Source organism: Platichthys flesus, chromosome 13 (assembly GCF_949316205.1).
Source record: "Platichthys flesus chromosome 13, fPlaFle2.1, whole genome shotgun sequence".
Taxonomy (NCBI): Eukaryota; Metazoa; Chordata; class Actinopteri; order Pleuronectiformes; family Pleuronectidae; genus Platichthys; species Platichthys flesus.
Genome location: NC_084957.1, coordinates 6,552,055 through 6,572,210, shown reverse-complemented (window position 1 = coordinate 6,572,210; position 20,156 = coordinate 6,552,055). Strand labels below are relative to the sequence as shown.

Below are 20,156 nucleotides of genomic sequence, written 5' to 3'. Positions count from 1 at the left end.
GTCATGTGTGATTCCGTCAAAAACACAGAATCCACAAGCTCACTTGTGTAGCATTATTCACAAGGAGCCAGCCAAAGTAGAAACTCAAACATACAAAATATGTATTATTAGCCGTGAGGCTTTCCAGTGGCTGACCGGAATCTAATGAGAACACAGAGAAGCTGCCGACCAAATCCAAACTATTTGTTTCATTAAGAAACCAGCAGCTGATTATTCCAGAAAACCGAGTGGCTTTAAAGTAGCTGTTAAATGAAGAGAGTTTATCATCTCAAAAAATCCACAATGAGGCAACGTAGGTCAGCTTCAACCTGCAAATTAATTTAGTCAAGATAAATACAATAATTATGTCAAGTTGGTCTTATGGAGGTCATGCCACGTACAGCAGCAAGATGGTTCCATTGTTATTAATGTTTAGTGGTTATTTTCTTGGATACAAGTTCAAGGGCTTTTTTTCAGAACAGTTTTCCAAAATCATAAAAAGAAAGTGCATTATTAAATACTTGCTTTGACTCCGAGCTACCTGCTCTTGAGTCGTCATGATTTACCTCTTCTCTTGCTCACTGGAAATAAAAGTCCAGAAAAGTCTGAGCTGCTCATAAATGCTTCACATTCTGCTTCAGCTGCTGAATGCAATTCATTTAAATTATTTGGCTGTTTTGCGCTTTTGCACAAAGACACAAGACGACACAAGAAACTGCCAAGAAATCTACATAATAACTTCTGCACCAGTGTCAACGTCCATGTGACTGTCAGCCACATGCTGGACATGTCTCCGTTTTCACTGAGTGCACCGCGGGAATATATTTTTTTACTTCACAGTGGCTAAGTAATTTTCTGTGTGTGTGTGTGTGTGTGTGTGTGTGTGTGTGTGTGTGTGTGTGATCTCTACTGAGACAAAAATCCTGTAATGGAAAGTCCTGCAGGGGGAATTTTCTACTGAGGGATGTAGGGTGAAATCAGTGAATACAAATGAATGTCTAGACAGCGGAAGCTGTCAACAGCCATCCACCAAATTACACAGCTCAAAGAGAAAAGGGCTGAGTCGAAGGATGGGGAATCATTTAAATCCCTTCATTGTAACTCACTCATATTCTTCCAGACAAGTCAATTGTTATGCATAGTGATTTTTTTTCATCTTCTTCTTCTTCTTCCGTGATTTTTTTTTTTCTTCAGCTTAACAAAAGATGCATTATGATAAATGAGCCTCGCCGGGCTTTCGGAGACGGTGTATTAAGTAGGCTGCAGGATACTCACCCCATGAGAGGATCCAGAGCTATTCCTTTAGGATTGAGGAGGTCTAGTTGCAGGATAGTAACACACGTGTCGCCGCCACGGTCGCAGACAAATATGTTGTCGTTGGCCCGGTCGACAAAATAGAAATTTCCCGTCAACCAGTCAATGGCCATCTGCTCCACATCTGCAATGGGACGAGCTTGAGTTAGAGTCTTGTGAAAAACAGCTGAATAGAATGTATTAATAGATATAAAACACTTCTTCATCAGGTTTTCTGATAACCAAAGGACACACTTGAAAGAAAATTATTATAGAAATTATTGAGACAAATTGAGGCTAAGTCGTGTCAACTTTTAATTTTTATTCAAGGTGCAATTATATTTGATTGTTCTCTTTTCATAAAGCAGCTTGTCAGGATCTCTTAACACCTTTCAGACTCCAGGAACCACTTTGACGTGCAGAGTTGCTGTCTTTGTATTTCATTAGTCAAAGCTGAAATAACCCTAATGACATATTCAGAGTTATTTTTAAAACATTTTGAAAAGACCCCCTGAGAGGCACAGGCGGCAATCAAAAAACATTCTCGCCATGACGAGGTAAATTTATCTTGATGTGTGAAATTGGTGCAGTGGACATCTAAATTACCAAAGTCACTGAGATCCTGATTAATTAGACGGTTTTGCTTATTTTCTTCTAAAGGACAGGCGTCTAAAACCCTGACTCCTCTGATGCAGGCTTGGATCTGTTGTTCCACTTGGAAACTGTTAAATGACAAATTGAAAACTGACACGCATATTAATGTCAAGTATGTCTGGTATGTGTGAGAATCTGGACAAGATCAACTGGGCGAAGGAAGAGCGAGAGAGAGAGAACTGCTGCTTGTGTATCCTGCACGTTTGACGGACAGCTGTAAGAGAAAGGTGTGGACCTCGACCACTGAGTCTAACGTGCCTACAACCACACAGATAATGGCAAGACACAGAGAGAGAGAGAGAGAGAGAGAGAGAAGAAAGAGGGAAAGAGAAAAAAGAGAAAGTAAAAGCCTGCGTGTGAGTCACAGAGCACTGGTTGATCTGTATCATTATTCGTAAATGAAAGTGTTGATGATGCAAGAAACAGGTTATTACTCAAAAACTACCATCAGAGTAAAGAAAAAGGATTGTGGGAGAATTAAAACAGTGGAGAACATACGTTGCAGACTTTGTTGTGTTTTGATTTGCTGCTCCCGTGTGAATCCACGCAGGTTCCTGGTTTCAGCACAGCGGAGTTGCCCGGAGGACTCAGTCGACAGGACCCAGCACACACTCTCCTGCTTGTGCTGGAAATCCAGCGCCAGAGTTCCATTTGCACTCAAAGACCTCAGGGGCTTGAGGCCCGTTCCATTTAGATGGGTGATGACAATACGATCCGAGCCGCCAATGAGAAGCGCCGGTCGGCTGTCACCGGGATCTGGAGTGGAAAATATGGAGGCATTATTTTCTTTCTCTATTTCACAATTATGTAATCTTACATCAAGAGACCAAAGAGACCTCAAGGAAAAGAGGGAGAATAATTTCTAAATATGGACTTTAAAGAGGAGCCAAAACACTTTTGAGGAACACAGAAAAAGAAAAATAACAGAAGGTTTCCATGATTAAAGATTCCTTCACCATTAGAGGGAGAAACTAGAATAACACAGACACAAAGGAGACAGCAAGCCAGAAACAAAGGGTGTAACTCAAATCCAACACTGGGTGAAACAGCCCCAAAGCAATCAAAACAAAAAATGATTTTCAAAACTGTTTGAGTTGAACGAACACAACCAGGAACATTAACCATAACAGACTATTTTCCCTGCTTGGTGTCCACGGTGCTAAAACTGAGATCAGCTGCTTTATGGCCTTGACTGCATGAGGTGCAGGCCCATTCTCCCACATGAGGTTAACGACTTCAGAAGGACACAGTCAAGTCGAGGGTCGCTCTTTTAATCAGAGTGGCTCTTCCCTTCCTTATCCCTTTGAGTCAACATTGAGCACTGATGCATATTTTTTTATGTATTGTTGAATTGTGCACTTGTGGCTCGTATGATGATGGTTTTGGTTTAACGGCAACAATAGTTTGAAATTAAGGAGGTGTATTTTTCCTGCTGGAAAACGTCCCAGAAAAAGACCAGAGCCTATGAAGAAGGGTCCAGGTATAGAGAATCAGAAACCTGATGTAGCCTATTGGTCTGTGCAAGAGACCTCCATGGTTAAAAAATACTAAAAGACCAGATGTACTAGCATCAGATGTTACATTTTTTAATGAGTGGACACTTGTACATGTTGACTCCTTCATTGCCATTAATATTTAAGCATGTAGATCTTGAAAATGTAGTATTTACCAATTTTTGAAAAAATATTTTTCAAGAAGCTAGAGTCCCTGGTAAGGAGAGGTATCCCCTAGTTAAAAATCAATAGATATTCTGGACCTTAAGTTCATCTACATCTCAGGCAGGAACACTGTGCGCTTGGGACTGAGTGACAGTCTCACAATTTTGAGAAGAAAGATGCTTGTTGAATCAAAATTGTTGAATTTGTTGAATAAAAATACATATATGTAGAAAAATACTTTATTTTGTTTTTGTTTGCAGTGGTGGGTCTGCTGTTCAGACATCCCGAATAATTCCTGCCACCTAATATATTCTACAGGAGTCGGATAAATATGTTTGTTTCCAACATACAATTACCCCTCTGCTGCATAATCTGTAATTTGCGACTTCACATGAGTCAGTGAAGTGCAAAATCAAGAAGACATGAAAACCATCAGTGGAGTCGGATTTGCAGACAAAAGTACAAATAGAAAAAAATTATATATTACACCTTTCACATTAGTCGGAGCCAAATGAGAAGAGATTAAATCAGGATGAAATCCCCTCCACGCCTCCCAAATATTGTGCTGTGGAGTTTTAACTTTAATCTCACTCTCGGCACATTAATATGTTTTTCATACCCTGCTGCTCCTCATCTTCTGGCCTCAGAGAGCTCTATTTGAAATGTATATTCATACGCTTTTTACAACCAAGGGTAGCCCCAATAGTTATCCCTGTACCACCATCGCTCTCTGCTAAATTAATATTAATGCATGTGAGCATTGGGGTTCAGTTAAGTTTATGGGTAATCATATTCAGTTTATTCCTGGTAGGACACCAGTCACATTGATTAAAAGCTGCAGCAGTGGCGTTCTCCCCAGCTAGTTGTGTTGGGCCTCAGGCTAGCTTCAACCCATACCGTATATGCCATTGTGACAACATTCTTAAAAAAATAATCTGTCTGATGTTATGTTTCAACGCAAGACACAAATACACACTGCACGTGGTTAAGATTGTACCCGAGGATGGCGGACCACCAAAAACAACACCTCTTCTGGTTGTTTTATTTCTAAGTGGGCTGTTTTACTCATCGGGACAGATTTGTCACAGGCATCAGGCATTAACATAAATCAGGGTGACGCTGGGCATTGTCTCTGCACAAAATACTCCAGACTGCTCCCACTTAAAGTCTCCTGCTCATTAATTTTATCATTATCCCGGCCTGACCATGTCTACCCATTCCCATGTGGGTGATAGATGTGGTCACTGCTAAACCACATTAATCTTGGCGAGCGCCGTGGAGATTACAAGCTAGAATTCCGCCCTCTAGAAAACTGGCCTTGTTTATTTTTCTAAATGAGAAAGTACATAGGATGCAGATGAACTTGTTTCCCCCGATTGCAAGTGTGCCGCTCACCTTGTTTTGCTTTGCAGGATATCATGTCAGGCTGTAGGATGTATCCCTCGGTGCAGCTGCATCTGTACGACCCGTAGGTGTTCGTGCAGGTTTGGCTGCATGCGCCGTATACGGCACATTCATCATGATCTTATGGAAAAAGGAAGTGAGTCATTTGTAACAAATTAGGTGTGCTCAAACATGACCCAAATACATAAAGTATACTTAATGTGGCCTCACTCTAGAACCTCAAGTATAATTACTGCTCTAACCAATTTTTTTCGGAGCTACTGTCCCCTACGAGTGACTCTTTCTCATGTCTCCCTCAAAACAGGATCAAGTTCAGTGAGCGCTGCTACTTGTTAAACCTTTTTTCCTCCAGTGCAATTATGCAATGTTATGCCATGTCTTTGCTTTAAGGTACGAGCAGCGTCCAAGTAAGACACAACAACTCGAGGCACCTTCGACAGCAAAATCCTGTCTTCCTGGCTCGCTGTCAGAAACCAGGCCTGTGGCACATAACAAGGGCACGAATAAGAAGAGAAAGAGACAACGTGAAACCGTGCACTCTGTCTGCAATATGTGTGTGTGTGTGTGTGTGTGTGTGTGTGTGTGTGTGTGTGTGTGTGTGTGTGTTCGGGGTGTAATGCGCTGTACATAAGGCTCTGCCTGCAGACAGATGGTTCTCATATACCCAGCACCTCCCGCTTATTCATCTGAAGGAAGTCTGGGCCGAGGGCATGAGGAGAGATTGGTGTGTGGGGTGGGGGGGGGGGGGGGGGGGCTTTGTGGCAGGAGGCCTCCCACCAGCGCCTCAGCAAAATCCTACCTCTGCAGCTCGTCCCGTCCTCGCCGACCTCGAAGCCGTCAGCGCAGAAACAGAAGGTGCCGTTTCTCGTCATGACGCAGCCGTAGCGGCACCTGAGCTCGTGGCAGGCTGACAGCAGCTCTGCGGGGGAGAAGAGAGGGGGGGGCGAGATTGGAGGAAAAAGGGTAAGAAAGGGTCGGTGCAATGGGAAATTAGTTTTTACATTTTTTTCCTTTTTTCTTGGCTCTTTCGGTCAAAACTGCTCCCTTGTCATTCGGCAAAAAAAAAAGCTGACCACAAGCTATTAGACAAAAGTTTCTAAGACTCACTTACATTTGTGTGTATCTTTTCAGAGCTTAGACCATCTGAAAGTCACACAGCATCAGCAGCTGGGGAGTAAAACGCTGTCGTAAAGTTTCTGAGAAATCTGATAATAAAGGGTTAAAAGATATTTCTGCCATTTTCCTGTGAAGTCATCATTTGCCACAGTAATTGACCGGCAGCTTATGAAATACGGCGTATTTTCTGATTATTGACTGGTGAGGATGCTGCATAGCACTGATCTTTCAACCGAAATGAACAGAGAATGACTAATTATGGCAGGATGAATGTTCGGCAGAACAAATGGCACAGTGGAAAAAGGCTCAAAACAAAGCTTTAACAGCACAATGATTGATATGCCACTGCAGAACATTAATTAATGTCAATTTACAGTCAAAAGATAAAAGCTTGCATTGATTGTCCCTGGTCTTTCCTGTGATAACAAGTTCAAGACGTTATGAAGAAAAACAAAAATCTTGACAGGGTGTACTTAAATCCAACAGCACAATGGGAGCTGAGTGAAAATCAAAGCTTCAGTTATCATCGCTTTCTGAATAAAATGAGAAGAATTCTGAGAAGTCGGAATTATGTGATGTCAGTGGATCAGTCACTTTTAAGAAACAGCGAGTTATCAGAGGTCTGTTTCTCATTACAGTATCTAAACTTCTCTGCGGCTCACTGACACATTAAGATGGATGGTGCCGCTGGATTGTTTGGAGAGCAATATGTGCTGCGGAGCTCAGTGAATGTTTGTTGTGGAGCAATACGTCAACTGATAATCATAAAATCGGTTTAATAGCGAAGGGAAATGAGGATATAGCCAAGAAATATGGCGTGTGACTAACAAGCTGAGGCCGGGCATGAAGCATTCTGACAGACGTACAGAATCACAACTCCACCTCTTCACTGTTGTTAATCTGTGTTAAGATCTGATTGGGCTTTAAATAATTACTCCATATGACTTGAGAAAAGAGTCACAACTGTGTGAGTGTGAGCTCCACTCAAGTGTATACAGGGAGTTGCTATTTAAAAACAAAATGGTGCAGAATAATAATCCTGCATCCTTTAACAGCGCCACAGGGGGCTGAGATGGGACCACAGGGCTGAACTTTATGTTCATTTTGGTTTCCACACAGTCCTCAGAGGAGCTGTGACTGACAGAGGTTTGAGTGAACTGAATTTGTTTCATTTTTAGGGATTATTTTTTGCAGCAGATAGAGAACAGGGAAACTTAGACGTATTGAATGAGGTAAATGGCAGCGGAGCGGTCCTCAATGACCGGGAGAGAGAGAGCCTGCTTGGATATTTGCTCATAAGGAGGAGATGCTTTTGTGGCAGCAAAGAGCTGAAGCTGACTCTGGAAAGAAACTCCTCCTGCAGAAAGGCCCTGCATTGATGTGCTTAAAGGCCGTGCTGTTGACATTAATCATCCTGGGCTTGCTCCATACTTCATTACTCTAGATAATTGCGACTGTCAGGTGGAGGTTTTTGCTATAAGTTAAACGTGCAGGCATTTATCCAAAGTTGCCAAGTGAAGCTCAAACACACTAGGCGGTAGACAAAATAAGTCTCTGCACTAGACAAGGCGTGACACAGAATCATGAGCCCCAAAAGAAATATCTAAATATAAAAAAAGATCTACTGGTATAGAGAAATCATCCAGGTACGATTTAATACAGAGAGACATGAAACACACATACATAGGTGTAGTGTGGTCCAGAGGAGTCGCTCTCTGCTGAAATCCAGTGCATAAAAACATTTTGTCCATGCAAATTCAAATGAATCCATTACATTTGTGTGACATTGAAATATAAACCAACATTTTTTGTACGAATAATTTGTATGTAAATCAACGGGGAACCGATTTATCAAAAGGCCTAATTCCTGAGAGCAATTTCCCATCCTGTAAAAACACGTGTGCTGCTTATTCTCAGCCTGAGATTCTCTAATGATGTCAAAAGACCTCGGAGATACATTCACCGGCCAAATTGTTCTCCTCGATGCTTAAACTACCAGAGACTCAAACTGTGCAGAAAATGAGGCTTTCTAACAACGTGGCCTGGAGAGATTTTCTCAGACAAAGTAATTTTACTCCCACTAAGACAGACCTTCAATTTCTCACTTGAAGACAAGGTAACATCTTTACGAGATAAAAAAAAAAGAAACTATTTCAAACTACTAAACATGTCAGGCAGGTTAGCAAGGGCCTCACAGTTTTAGACAAAAGACGATGAAAGAAACTCTTCTTTCAATGTTTCAGTTCAGTTGGAGGGCGAGCTGCACTTCTTTAACCCTGTTCCCTGGATGTGATGTTAGCCCCTCCCACAGGCCAGGACTCAGCAGTTCACTTACACTCTTCTGTGGAGGTTTAATGGTAAATGGTTATGTATTTATATATCTTGATGGGCACTCAAAGCTCTTTACAGTACACTGGTTTCCCACCCGCGCATACATTCACAGCAGCTTGTTTTCTTTCAGTATCTCGCCCGGGATCGAACCATTCTGATCTGGTTAGAGGACGACCGCTCTATCCCCTCTGCCACAGCTGGCCCCAATTTGGCCGAGAGAAGACAGATGGTTGCAGAATGAACCTTTGTCATCCTGGAAAAATCCCTCTCTGAACAGAGGAGGTGTTATAAAACAACAACTTAAAGCCATGCACCTACAATGTCCTAAATTCTCTCCCCAGACGGCTCAATACCCAATCACAACCTAGCTCCAGTAGGGACTCAACCAATAGCAGGGTGGGTCTGCAACTTGGTAACAAACATTCACACCTCAGAGGACCCCAACAACCCATAACCGGTGAGGTGGCCAACGACCTGCCTGTTTAACATAACGACTCTCAACACAGCTACAGACCCACAGAGGTTAAATACCTGAAACCTCCCATTAGTGGGTAAGAACCGAAGAAGACTCTTAAGACACACAAGCAAGTCCGGCTGCCTATACGTGCACTTATACAACGGATGAAGATAATTTACATTGGCTCACAGGTTTTTATAGGAATCGTACTGCTGCCAAATTACATTTAGTTTTTCTTTATTTATGAAACACTCAGCTCTTTAGATGTGTTTCAGGAGCTCATTCCGTTACTCTGTTCTTTGATTTAAAGACAGAACTGCTTGGAAGTGAAAAATGTAAATCTCTCAGATGTACAGGGGAAGCGCCACACTTAAAAAGAAATACATACATACACAAATTACACAGGCACTCTGGAATACACAGAATGCTCACTCTGTGGCTCGGGATGCATTTTCAGCCCAATTTAACAAGACACCATTAAAGTTTTACCCTCTGAGAATGAAAGTGACAGTCTGTTGGTTCACATTTTTAATGCGCTGACACAATGCGGCGCTGATTATGACATTACATAAAACAAGTGCATCTATTGTGCAGCCCTGAATTACTCATTACAGGGGTAAATTAGAAACATGCACTAGAAAACCTTTTTTTTCTTTTTTTATAAGAACCTGATTAACTCGTTCAGAACTAAAGCCTATGGAGCCAAGCCGGGTCTGAATCTTAAGGATCACTACATTCATTGTCAACATTAAAGTCGTAATTTCTGTCATCAGCATGAATTTCTATATTTAAAGGCTGTGCCATAATTTAGGAGAGAGTTAAATTTCCCAAGTCTCTCAATCTGACGGACATTTTCTGTGAGCATAAGCAACAAGCTAGGAAAAACCTTCACATCCACCATGAAGGCAAGCATGTGTCTGGGTTATTTGTGGATTGTATGGAGTGAGATTGAGGCGGACATATTGGGGTGGACTTCAGGCGACACTCCAGGCAAAATGGAGCGATGAAGTTCTCCAGAGTGAAATGACAAAAACGGCAAATATAATCGCCCATCATGATAGCTCGGGGGGGGGGGGAAGAGGGCCGCAGGTTGAAAATAACCACAATTACACCGAGCTACAAAGAGCCACATGCGATACATTGTCACAGTCTGCCATCTTTCTGAGGCATTAGCATTTGAATGGTCTCAGTATGAACAGACTCCCAGGCCCGTCTGACTCTCACACACTTTGAATGCACTGTATGTCAGTCAAAACCAAGAAAAACAATGGTTTGGTGAAAGAACAGGGAGCAGACTGGCTGGCTGTTATACTGGCTCCACAGTAGGGTCCGTAATAGAAAACGCTTTGGAAACTTAAAAATAAATCTGTAGATTAGTTGTGATGAGTTTTCCTATAGAAGCAGGACAGGAATTAGCAGGAAGTAGGAAATGTGGACTAGAGGCTGTGTAATAGTCATGTATTATGCATAGTGATGCTTGAGTTTCCTCAGTTCCTGTTATTGTTTTGCTCTGTGCATGGATTTCAATGGATGCAGCAGTGAGAGACGTCCTATTGAATTACTGCATTAAAATAAAGTTTCATTCCTGACAATTCAGATCAAAATACTCTAAGCTACAGTGAGAAGCATCCACAATGTTGCCCTGTTAAGTATTTTGAGGTAGTTTTGAAAAATTGTTCAGCCCCTTGACAGATCGGTCAAAAATCGACGCTGCTGCAGCCGTCTCTGTTTGCTCGTTCACCGGCTGGAGTATGGTCCCCACGTGACCTGTGTTTTATTATTATTCATCGCGTGGTACGGGTAAGTAGCACCTTTCCCTGTTGTGAAGCAGTGTGCAAAATGATTACATGCTGGGCTGAAGATATTCAAACATAATCCTTATATCAGCTCAAAGACACCAGATGATCAGCCTTCCCTCTTGGCAAACACTGAGTGCTGCAGGGATTGTATATCTGCCACTGAGCCTGGTTGATGCCTTGCACATATCTAGAGCTATGCCGTGCTTCCACTGAGAGCATGAGTCAATAGACAAGTGCATGTAGCCTTGATACCATGGTCTGCAAATAGGCTATGAAAATGACATGTGTGAAAAAGCTTATTTCCCCCCCCCCCGTCATCTATAACCTTCTCACTTACTATGAATATATACCGGAATTATTTGGCATTAACAAAAACACTTTAAACCCGTTAATAGACGACAAATGACAGGCATAAGACAGCGGTGAGAGACACAGAGGTATACATAACCACTTAAATAATTTCATATTTATATTAATAATTGTGAGCATATACTCAAGAGGCAGCACCATTCATTTTATTCTGTTATTTTTATCCTAAAAGAACAATGGCGGCACATTCTGAGAGGTGACTGCTGAGGTTCAGAGCACAGGCAGAGAAATTCATTCGTTGCTCAACAAACAGTGGTGTCTTGTCATCCGACACCCTTTCGCACAATAGGAAGCTGGGATTTATAAAATGTTTGAATCACTGAGAATATGCGGTCAAATGTTAGTCGGTCTGAAGCACAGAGGCATATGCATATTCACAGCAGAAAGCCCAGTGCTAATTTGCAGTCTACAGCAGTGTAATTTTCCGTAATCAGATGTATCAACACAATGATTCTCGCAATTGCACAAAATTAACTCCATCTGTTATCACATTATGCCTGGTTTAAAAAAAAAGAAAAAGCTACTGGCTACGATACTGTATGCAAAGCTCAGGAGACTCTGCTGCTTTGTTAAATTGGGACTTTGAGCCAGTTATGATTCCCTCAAATTCTATCAGTGATGTGAAAATTGAAATGTCAGCATATCACTGGCGGAACATATGGCGAGCGTAAATCAGCTCAAACTGTGTGGTCAAGCTCTCGCACTAGAGAGGAGATACAACCGATTTAGAGACAGTACAACTGCAGTGTGTAGTGAATGAAAAATATGTCATCATTAACTATTACGTCATAAAAACATTTGAACCAGGCCTTGGCTTTCATCTGTCCTGGTCAAGCAGATGAATGTTATAACAGATTAGTTTTTCTTTACTTAACATGCAGATCGTGATTTGGGTGGCTTTGCTTCCTCTGTTTCTTGCCTGCCGACCATCGTGGATGGAAAAATGAATTCCCAAGTTTATCGAGTTCACATGATAATGTCAAGATGGCTATCCACCAGCTGCAGCTCCAGGCCAGGTAGAATTGCATTTTTAATTGTAACGATAGTCTGATGTTAAGGTAATAGTCTCACGTGACAGGAGCTCTCAGCAGACAACAGAAGTCATATTTCAGGACGAATGGTCCAACGTTCCTCCTGAATGTTGTGTAGGAAAATCCAGAACTAGCTCTGGTTTGAGGTTATGGCTCCACCAGGTAGAACTGCTTGGATGGGCACTATGTTTCCATGTCAGCCAACATGTCTGCTAACATAACACCTTGTTAATATCGTGAGACTATTTACCTAACATCAGACTATCGTTGAAACAAGCAAAAAAAACAATACTACCCATGAGAAAAATGCAAGGCTTAATTAAAAATACAAGGACGTTGTTTCAGATGGGATTTAAGTGATATGTGAAACAGCGAGCTCCTCGAGCAACACTGGTTGATTGCGGCTGATATTATTATTGAGATGGGTTGAAAAAATACCAACTTATGAGATGGAAACTTATGAGATGAAAATAATTCACCAGTGAAGGTTATGCTACAACCGCACAACATCCCTCGGACAAATAAATCCAGGCCAAATATGTAATCTTTCGTCAAATATATCCTTTTGAAAACACCATATCTGCAGAGTTTATGTTAATTTCCACAAAAGCTGTTTATGAAAGGTATTAATATCAATGAAAAGCTTGGCAATGGTGAGTATTTGGGACACAGAATTCCCTTCAAAGCATCAGTCAAAGGAAAAACTCACACATCTATAGCAGACCACTCGAAGCAGGAGTTTCTCAGACCTTACCGTTCAGCCAAACAGATGGCAGAGTATGAATGGTAACTGTGGCATTGTTCCTCTGCCAACTCACACAAGAAGCCCGACCATGGACAAGAAGAAACTAACCCAAGGCTAACAGTCGGATTGCCCCATCTGGCCTAATTATGGCTCCCCTTCAGGGATGCCTCAGCATAGCCAGCCTTTCCCCAAAAAAATCTATGTTTGCAAGAAAATCCTATATTTAATGTGGGACTAGATTAATATGAAAACCCAACACAGGAGGTATACACCCGTGGCCGGCACAAGGACCTTTAATGAGTGGAGTTTCCACCCATAAATTACAAGCTTAACCCATTCTCCAAGTGGAAAGCTGTGGTTGGTATCCTCTGGGTGGCAAGAAAGACAAGATTGATTCCACAAACGATGAAACTGGGTCAGATACTCTCTGGGGTTCAAACATTCAAGAAGTGTGTGCAGGGAAATACCATTTCTATAAGATGTGCTGTGATTGCAGTGACACAAGTTAAGTATTTAGATAGTTATCTGAGAAGCCCAAGTATGTCAGCTTTGAAGTGACATGGAGCTGTCCGGATGGTCTACAAGGTATAATTTCCCCAAGAAATTGAGAGCTACATGTGCATGTACATGTACTTTTGAAAAAAATGTAATCCTGTAGCTCAAATACGGCTCAAATGTGACAGTAAATGTTGTTAATCCCTCAAAGCACAATTTGCTGAGGGATTTCAGAACTGGTGCACTGCCAGGCTTCTGACATGCCCTTAAATACTGGAAGAAACGTCTCGGGTGTGGGTGTAGAAATCTTCCGACAAACAATGAAATTTTAATTCTAACCACTCCTGAGGAAGGAAATCCGCCGTAATAGGATTTGATGACACCAGATCGTTTCCTCATATTAGAGAAAGTAATGATATGAGTGACAATATCTTCCCAGACTGTGGAACAACAAAGTGAGATGCATGAAATATTGATTGTCAGTGTCTGCTGATGTGTGTGTGTTGTTTGTGTAAGTGTGCAGTGGGGTCTGGCAGTCGATCGAAACAAGTGTTATCAGGACAACAACACTTGGAACTTCAACTTCTCAAACAGCGAAGCAAAATGTGAGACAGAATCGAAAATTGCAAGAGATTAATATGTGAAGTAGCTTGTTTTTTTAGGTTGAGAAAGGGCCTTCCAATCATCAGAATTAATTGATATAATTAAGTTGAAATTATGAATTACAATATTTAGAGAGCTCCTCTAACGGTCCCTGAATAAAAATACGTGATAAGTCACTAGATCCAGGCATTTATTTGGATTTGAATGAAATGTCCACATTCGCAATGTTTAAGAAGGAGGAAATAAATTGCTGGATCCACCCCCTGATCTATGTAACAGATGCATAAGAAGACATCCTTGGTGGAGGTGAATACAAAATAGTCTTCATCAGGGTGGATGTGGCTGAGGGGTAGAGTGGTCGTCCTCCAACCTGAAGGTCGGCGGTTCGATCCCCAGTCTGAACAATCTGCATGCCGAAGTGTCCTTGGGCAAGATGCTGAACCCAGAATGGCCCCCATAGAATTAAAAAGTGCTCGTATCGATGCACTGTATGAATGTGTGTGTGATTGGGTGAATCTGAAACTGTAGAGTAAAGCGCTTTGAGTGGTCATCAAGACTAGAAATGCGCTATATAGATAAAAAAAGAAAAAAAAGAAAAAACAGTAAAAGGTCGATTACTGCAGTGAAAGAATGGCACATATCACCAGCGAGAGAGGAAAGCGATGACAATGACGATTTACTGCAAATGTTCTCAATCCATTGAAGGAGCACAACATTTAAGAGCTGCATTCATGACCAGTCGCATTGGAAGAAGCGCATCAGTTATCTTAAGCTCCTCCATCTGTGTTTGAGATGTTGTCATGAAAAGTTAATCAAGTGAGAGAATTTGATGTTGTTCAGAAACAGAGTGTGGGAGGGTAGGTGCATGTTAGACATTGTTTATTTTGCAGAGGGCTCAAAGTCCCAAAAAAAAGTATACACTACTTATTTTAAGTGTACACTCATGCTTTGTGTTTGCCCCAGAACATGAACCCAGAGACATTAGTTTCTCACTCACACATCAGTAATGAGATTATTTTCCTACTTTTCAGCCGGTGCTTTGATTCAAATCCTCAAATGGCCTAAATCAGTGTCGTCTCTGCAGAGGGCAAACAAGTTGCCTTTGAAGAGTTGTGCTGTGAGATGAAATCGTTGATGTATGAAAGTCGGCATTAACCTAACATGGCAGAAACATATTGAATATATTAGAGGGCCTATAAAATCAGGGGGCTGGAGGAAGCTGCCAAACGTCATCAGCACCATAACATTTAACAACTTTCAGAGGAGTTTTGCAGATGACTGTCAGAGTGGAAATACACACATCAGAACCCAAAGACAAGAGCGCTAGAAGCAGACAAAGTGAATCCTCAGCCAAGGGGAGGAGAGGGCAGCAGTGTTGCTGAAGCTGATGGTCTTAAAGAAAGATGTTTTGGAAAAAAGAGGAGGCCAAGCAAATTCTAAAGAAATGATGGAATATGAAAATATGAAGGACATGATGAAACGTCAGAGGGAAACATTGATATAAAGAGGGCAAATGTTCCCTATCACCATTGGACATGATGGTACTGATGTAGGGGATGAAGCTGACACAGGTGAAGGACTCAGTGGCATAGGTATAAGTAAAGAATCAGTTTTAAGCAACTGGTTTACTTCAATGAAAGGGAAGCAAACATCACATGTGAGCCTTTGTTTAGGAAAATACACGACGCCTTGAGCGAGAAGGAGACTTGAAAGTCTTTCAGAGCTGCTTCGCTTCTGGAACAGCCAGGGCATGACCTTGGAGATCCATTAGTTACAACAGCAGAAAACAGATTGTGTCTTACTGTGAAAAGGCCCACACCACTCAAAACTGTAAAAGAGTTGAGCAAAATAAATCTTGAGGAGAAGGCTGCATTCTTTAAATTCAGTTTGCATTGCATGTGTGAACAACCTTACTCACTCAAGCAAGGAGTTCGGGAAGATGCTCAGCAGAAAGTGTGTTGAGTGGAAAAAAAACTTGCGATGTTGAAAGCTGGGAAAAACAAAGCTCTTGAAGTTGAGAACCGCTGCACTGAGGCAATTACGGCAGCACTAGTGAATACTCCACTAGTTTCCTTCGAGAATTCCTAGCAATAACCATCTCTAGCGATTGTGCCAGTCCAGGTCAAGCTGCCAAATGGTAATGAGATCATTAAGGTGTGTGTGTGTGTGTGTGTGTGTGTGTGTGTGGTCTCCTGGACTCAGGAAGTGCTGCAACCTTTTGTACAGGAATAAAATACTGTCATAAAAAGGAAGCCAATATTCCCCTGGAAAAACCCGACATCCAACCAGATGCAAAGTAATAAATCACTATATAAGAAGGTTAGAAGGAAGGTGTTGTCCGAAAAGATGTAAAACTGAACCACACTGGTGCAGATAGTGGACTGGATTGGAATTGCACATCTAAAATAGTGGAGCTATCGGAGGCGATTAACATAAGATGTGTTGAACAATATGTTGTTGAAATGTCTATGGAACAACAACCAATTTGTGCACATCCTGTCCACATGAGCCTGATTGAATTGTGAACATCACAAGCTCAAATTACCATAACACAACTCTGTTGCACTACAGTCGCCAACTGGAAAAAAAGTTAATTCAGTATCTGAATTTTAGAAATGATTTCCTGGAAGACATGATTAAAAAAGGAGTGAGGCCCTTGTTCAAAAGACTTTTGTCTCATTTCTGCAAGAATATCTTGAACCAAGAGCTGCTTCTAGGGTCAATCTTACTATTATTCCACAAGTGGGTACATTTCCACTGGCAGTTTTATACTGAAGGGAATGTACCATTACGGTGAATATGCACCCTAGGACTCAAAGTTACATCGATTGTTCTGGTGGCCAGACAGTGACATTGAAAAAGACTCAAAAGGATATTGTCATTGGACTTATTTGCTGAAACACCTTCAGGGAGTTATACAAATTTTGCTCAGAAAAGAACTTCACAAAACCACATCTTCAACAAAATGTGGACACTATTATGATACAATAAGTTTGTGAATGACTACTTGAAATCAGTACTCAACTGAGGCTCAGGGTTATTTGATAATTACGACTGCTCTATGAAAAGCTTTCATTGAACAATTCGGGAAGGCAATCTTATACAAGACAATGAAGAGGAGCTCAAAGACCTTGACCTACACAAGGTTTTAAATGATAACACCTAATCATCTGCTTCTGTATATTGTTCAGCCCATAGCGCTGCCATGTTTGTTTTGTAGGCAAGATTACAACAATGCAGTGAAACTATTTTGGTATATACGGGTAAAACTATTTCTTATTTCCATTTCCACACTTCTTAATTTCCTTGATACTGAGGTATCATAAACATTTTTGAAATGATGTGTAGAGGGAATCTTTCTTTTTTCAGGCCTTTCTTTAGAAATGTGGAGAAATGTCACTCGTACCTCTTTCCTTGAGCGTGTCCTTTTCATTTCAAGTTGAAAAATGTGCATCGACCTTTCGTCAGCCTTTGTGATGTCGTGTTTTTATAAATGTCTGTCATCATCAGCAGCCTCACGTTACCCGACAGCCCCATAACGAGCCGACTGACCTTCAATCACACTCCCTGTCAAGGTAAGCTGAAGAACCACATGGAACAGGAAGTGGAAAAGTGTTTTCATGCATCCTTTATGTATTCCTCATAAAATCAGTTGAATAATTCTGTTGAAATCCTCATATTTTACCAGCTGTGGAAGCTAACGGACAAAATTATAGTTCACTTAGACAAGTATCCCCGATACAAAGGGAGATATTAGATAGTCGAGACAGAACATTGATCATTTCCTCCCAGAGAGAGCACACTTGAAAGCTCTGCACAAAGAGAGAGGGGTGAGATGTGAGAGCAACAAACTTCCCCACCGGGGGGAAACTCAGCATCATGGCATACAGCAGGATGAGATGGAAGCGTAAGAGCCGCCAATAACTGTGGCCCCTATGGTTGTGTTGTGAGCAGTGAAGCAGCTCTTTTTTTTATTGGCAATGAGAGGGTAAACACATGTTTAACAGCTTAAACAGAGCATTATATTAGAGAAGGGCTCTGGACAGAATGAGAGCCAAGTGCATCATGTGAAACAGTTTCTCCAGCTGTCTGTGCTAACTTCCCACGCCTTGTTCTTTTAAGAAATGGAAATGTAACTAAAGATGAAGAATATCTGTTGTTTTCCTTTCATAGAACTGAAACTCAGTTTCTGTTCTCTCCACATCATCAACATATGGACTGTTTTTTTGCATTAAATGTCGAGCAATCATGAGCTATTACAATCATGAGGTTATTAAAGATGAGAATAATTATGTGGGTCGAGCTTAGTCAGGGATTCAAATACCAGAGTGCTTATTAATGTGTTGTGTAAATGTCAGCAGGAGAACAAGATGTGAACCGTGTGTCTGCAGTCCACTTGTACGTGTATACCGGCCTCTTTTTTTTTTTGTTAATTAAACATTCCTACACTCAGAAATATAGTGAGACAAGAGCTAACTTCTTTTTTTCTATTAAAATAAAGAGAATGTAGAGGACAACGCAGCTGTGATAGGCCACATGCCATTCAAAATCAATTATTATAATTCCGTGTGATTAAGGCTTTGTGCTTGATATAATCATTTCTCCAGTCTCATATTGTCGATAATTAACAATGAAATATGTTTGCAGTAACTGCTTCTTTGGGACTCAGACGAGACGACAATGAGACCAACAACATTAAAACATTAAAAAACTTAAATCTCTATATTTAGGTTGACAGCAAAGGGAACAACCTTATTTGAAAAGCTGAGCACATTCCTCCTGCTGTCTGCTTCTAGATCATATTTCTGCAGCACGGTGAAAATGTCGTCTGATTCGAGCCATTCACCTCCAACTAGCTGGCTGCAGGAGATCATTTAACACACAGTGAAGCGGAAAGAACCAGACGGGAAAACAAAACAGGTTGACATTTGGATCCACTTCAGAAATAAAGCGGTGGAGAGGAGAAAGTCACTGCGTCGTGTTGTCGGGAGAGAAGCCCTGTGACAACCTCAAAGCTGAGGATACACCTTCAGATGGAACACGCAGAAACTGAGGGAGCTTGTATCGATAATACTTTAATTTCAACTACTAAAGTCAGTGGTGTGACATGAACCATCAGCATCTCACAACAATGGAAAATAAATGTATTGATTGAAAATGAAGATTTAGTTTAAGCCAGTAGCCCAGTAAGCTACACTGGCTAATAGTTGTTGTTTGTTGTTGTGGACGATTGTTAGTTTTATTTTACATTTTGCATTATCAATTTACATATCAAGTATCAAGGCTATACTTTTGGCAGAGTTCGAAAAAAGTTTGTACACCACAACTTTTTTTGCAGTTTATCTACTTGACGTGCTTTCTTACCCAGAATCTTATAAACATAAAAAAAAAAAAAAATGATGTTGTACAAGGTTATTTTATAAAGTTTGTTTCTCCGGTGACTTTCTGAATGACTCATATTGCAGTAACAGATTGGTTCTGATTTGGTGATATAGATGCATCATACCAGACTTGGTTTGAAGTAGGACATACATTGATATTGTGTCAGTTCATCAATCACAGTTATCACAAAAACAAGTCTCAAAAGAAAACCTAAAACAGGAGCTCAGATATGTTAAGCAATACAAAAAAAACTGAATGAGGATCTAAGTTCAATCAAATGTCATAATTTCCCCTTAATAAATTAAGTCTCTATAAAAATATCACTGGATTTCATTACTGAGGTGATTTCCAGCACTTTATATCATCAAGGCTGCACAGCTGACATTGACTTTGAAGCACCAACGTGTCAGATCAATCTTTCACTGACACTGATGTCAATGTGCTGTCACGATATCGTCAAGATCCCATCACTGCTTCACACTTGTGAACTTGACACTGATAAATATGTGTATCTATATTTAATCCCTCTGTCATGATCTGATACTTTAGTTGGTAAAGATAAAGATAGAGACTGAGATATTAACAAGAATAATGTCCTGAACAGGATATCAGTTCATCCTCTGATTTAGAATTAATAACACTAATTCAATATTGAACTTCTTTTTGTGGGAAAGTGAAAATATTGAATGAGCAGTGTCCAGGCATGGATTAGGCCTGGCACCAGATTTAAGCTTTCATTTTTAAATCTCGGAGAAATCTAATCCCTGGCTTTACGCTTTTACAAAGTCTTCAAATTCCATTTCTAAGCAGCTCCAGGCTGATTCGCTTTTTTCCATCATT

At 41.0% G+C, this 20,156-nt stretch overlaps 1 protein-coding gene across 1 annotated transcript in view; it reads right to left on the bottom strand.

Annotated features, from left to right (window-relative positions):
• Nucleotides 1-20,156, bottom strand: part of lrp1bb (low density lipoprotein receptor-related protein 1Bb) — a 230,197-nt gene that overhangs the window by 127,303 nt on the left and 82,738 nt on the right. Inside the window, exons 4-7 of the mRNA XM_062402272.1 lie at nucleotides 5,788-5,907; nucleotides 4,980-5,108; nucleotides 2,425-2,682; nucleotides 1,255-1,417 (exon numbers count right to left, since the gene is read on the bottom strand). Coding sequence (XP_062258256.1) covers nucleotides 1,255-1,417; nucleotides 2,425-2,682; nucleotides 4,980-5,108; nucleotides 5,788-5,907 — 670 coding nt within the window. The remainder of the gene's footprint in view (nucleotides 1-1,254; nucleotides 1,418-2,424; nucleotides 2,683-4,979; nucleotides 5,109-5,787; nucleotides 5,908-20,156) is intronic.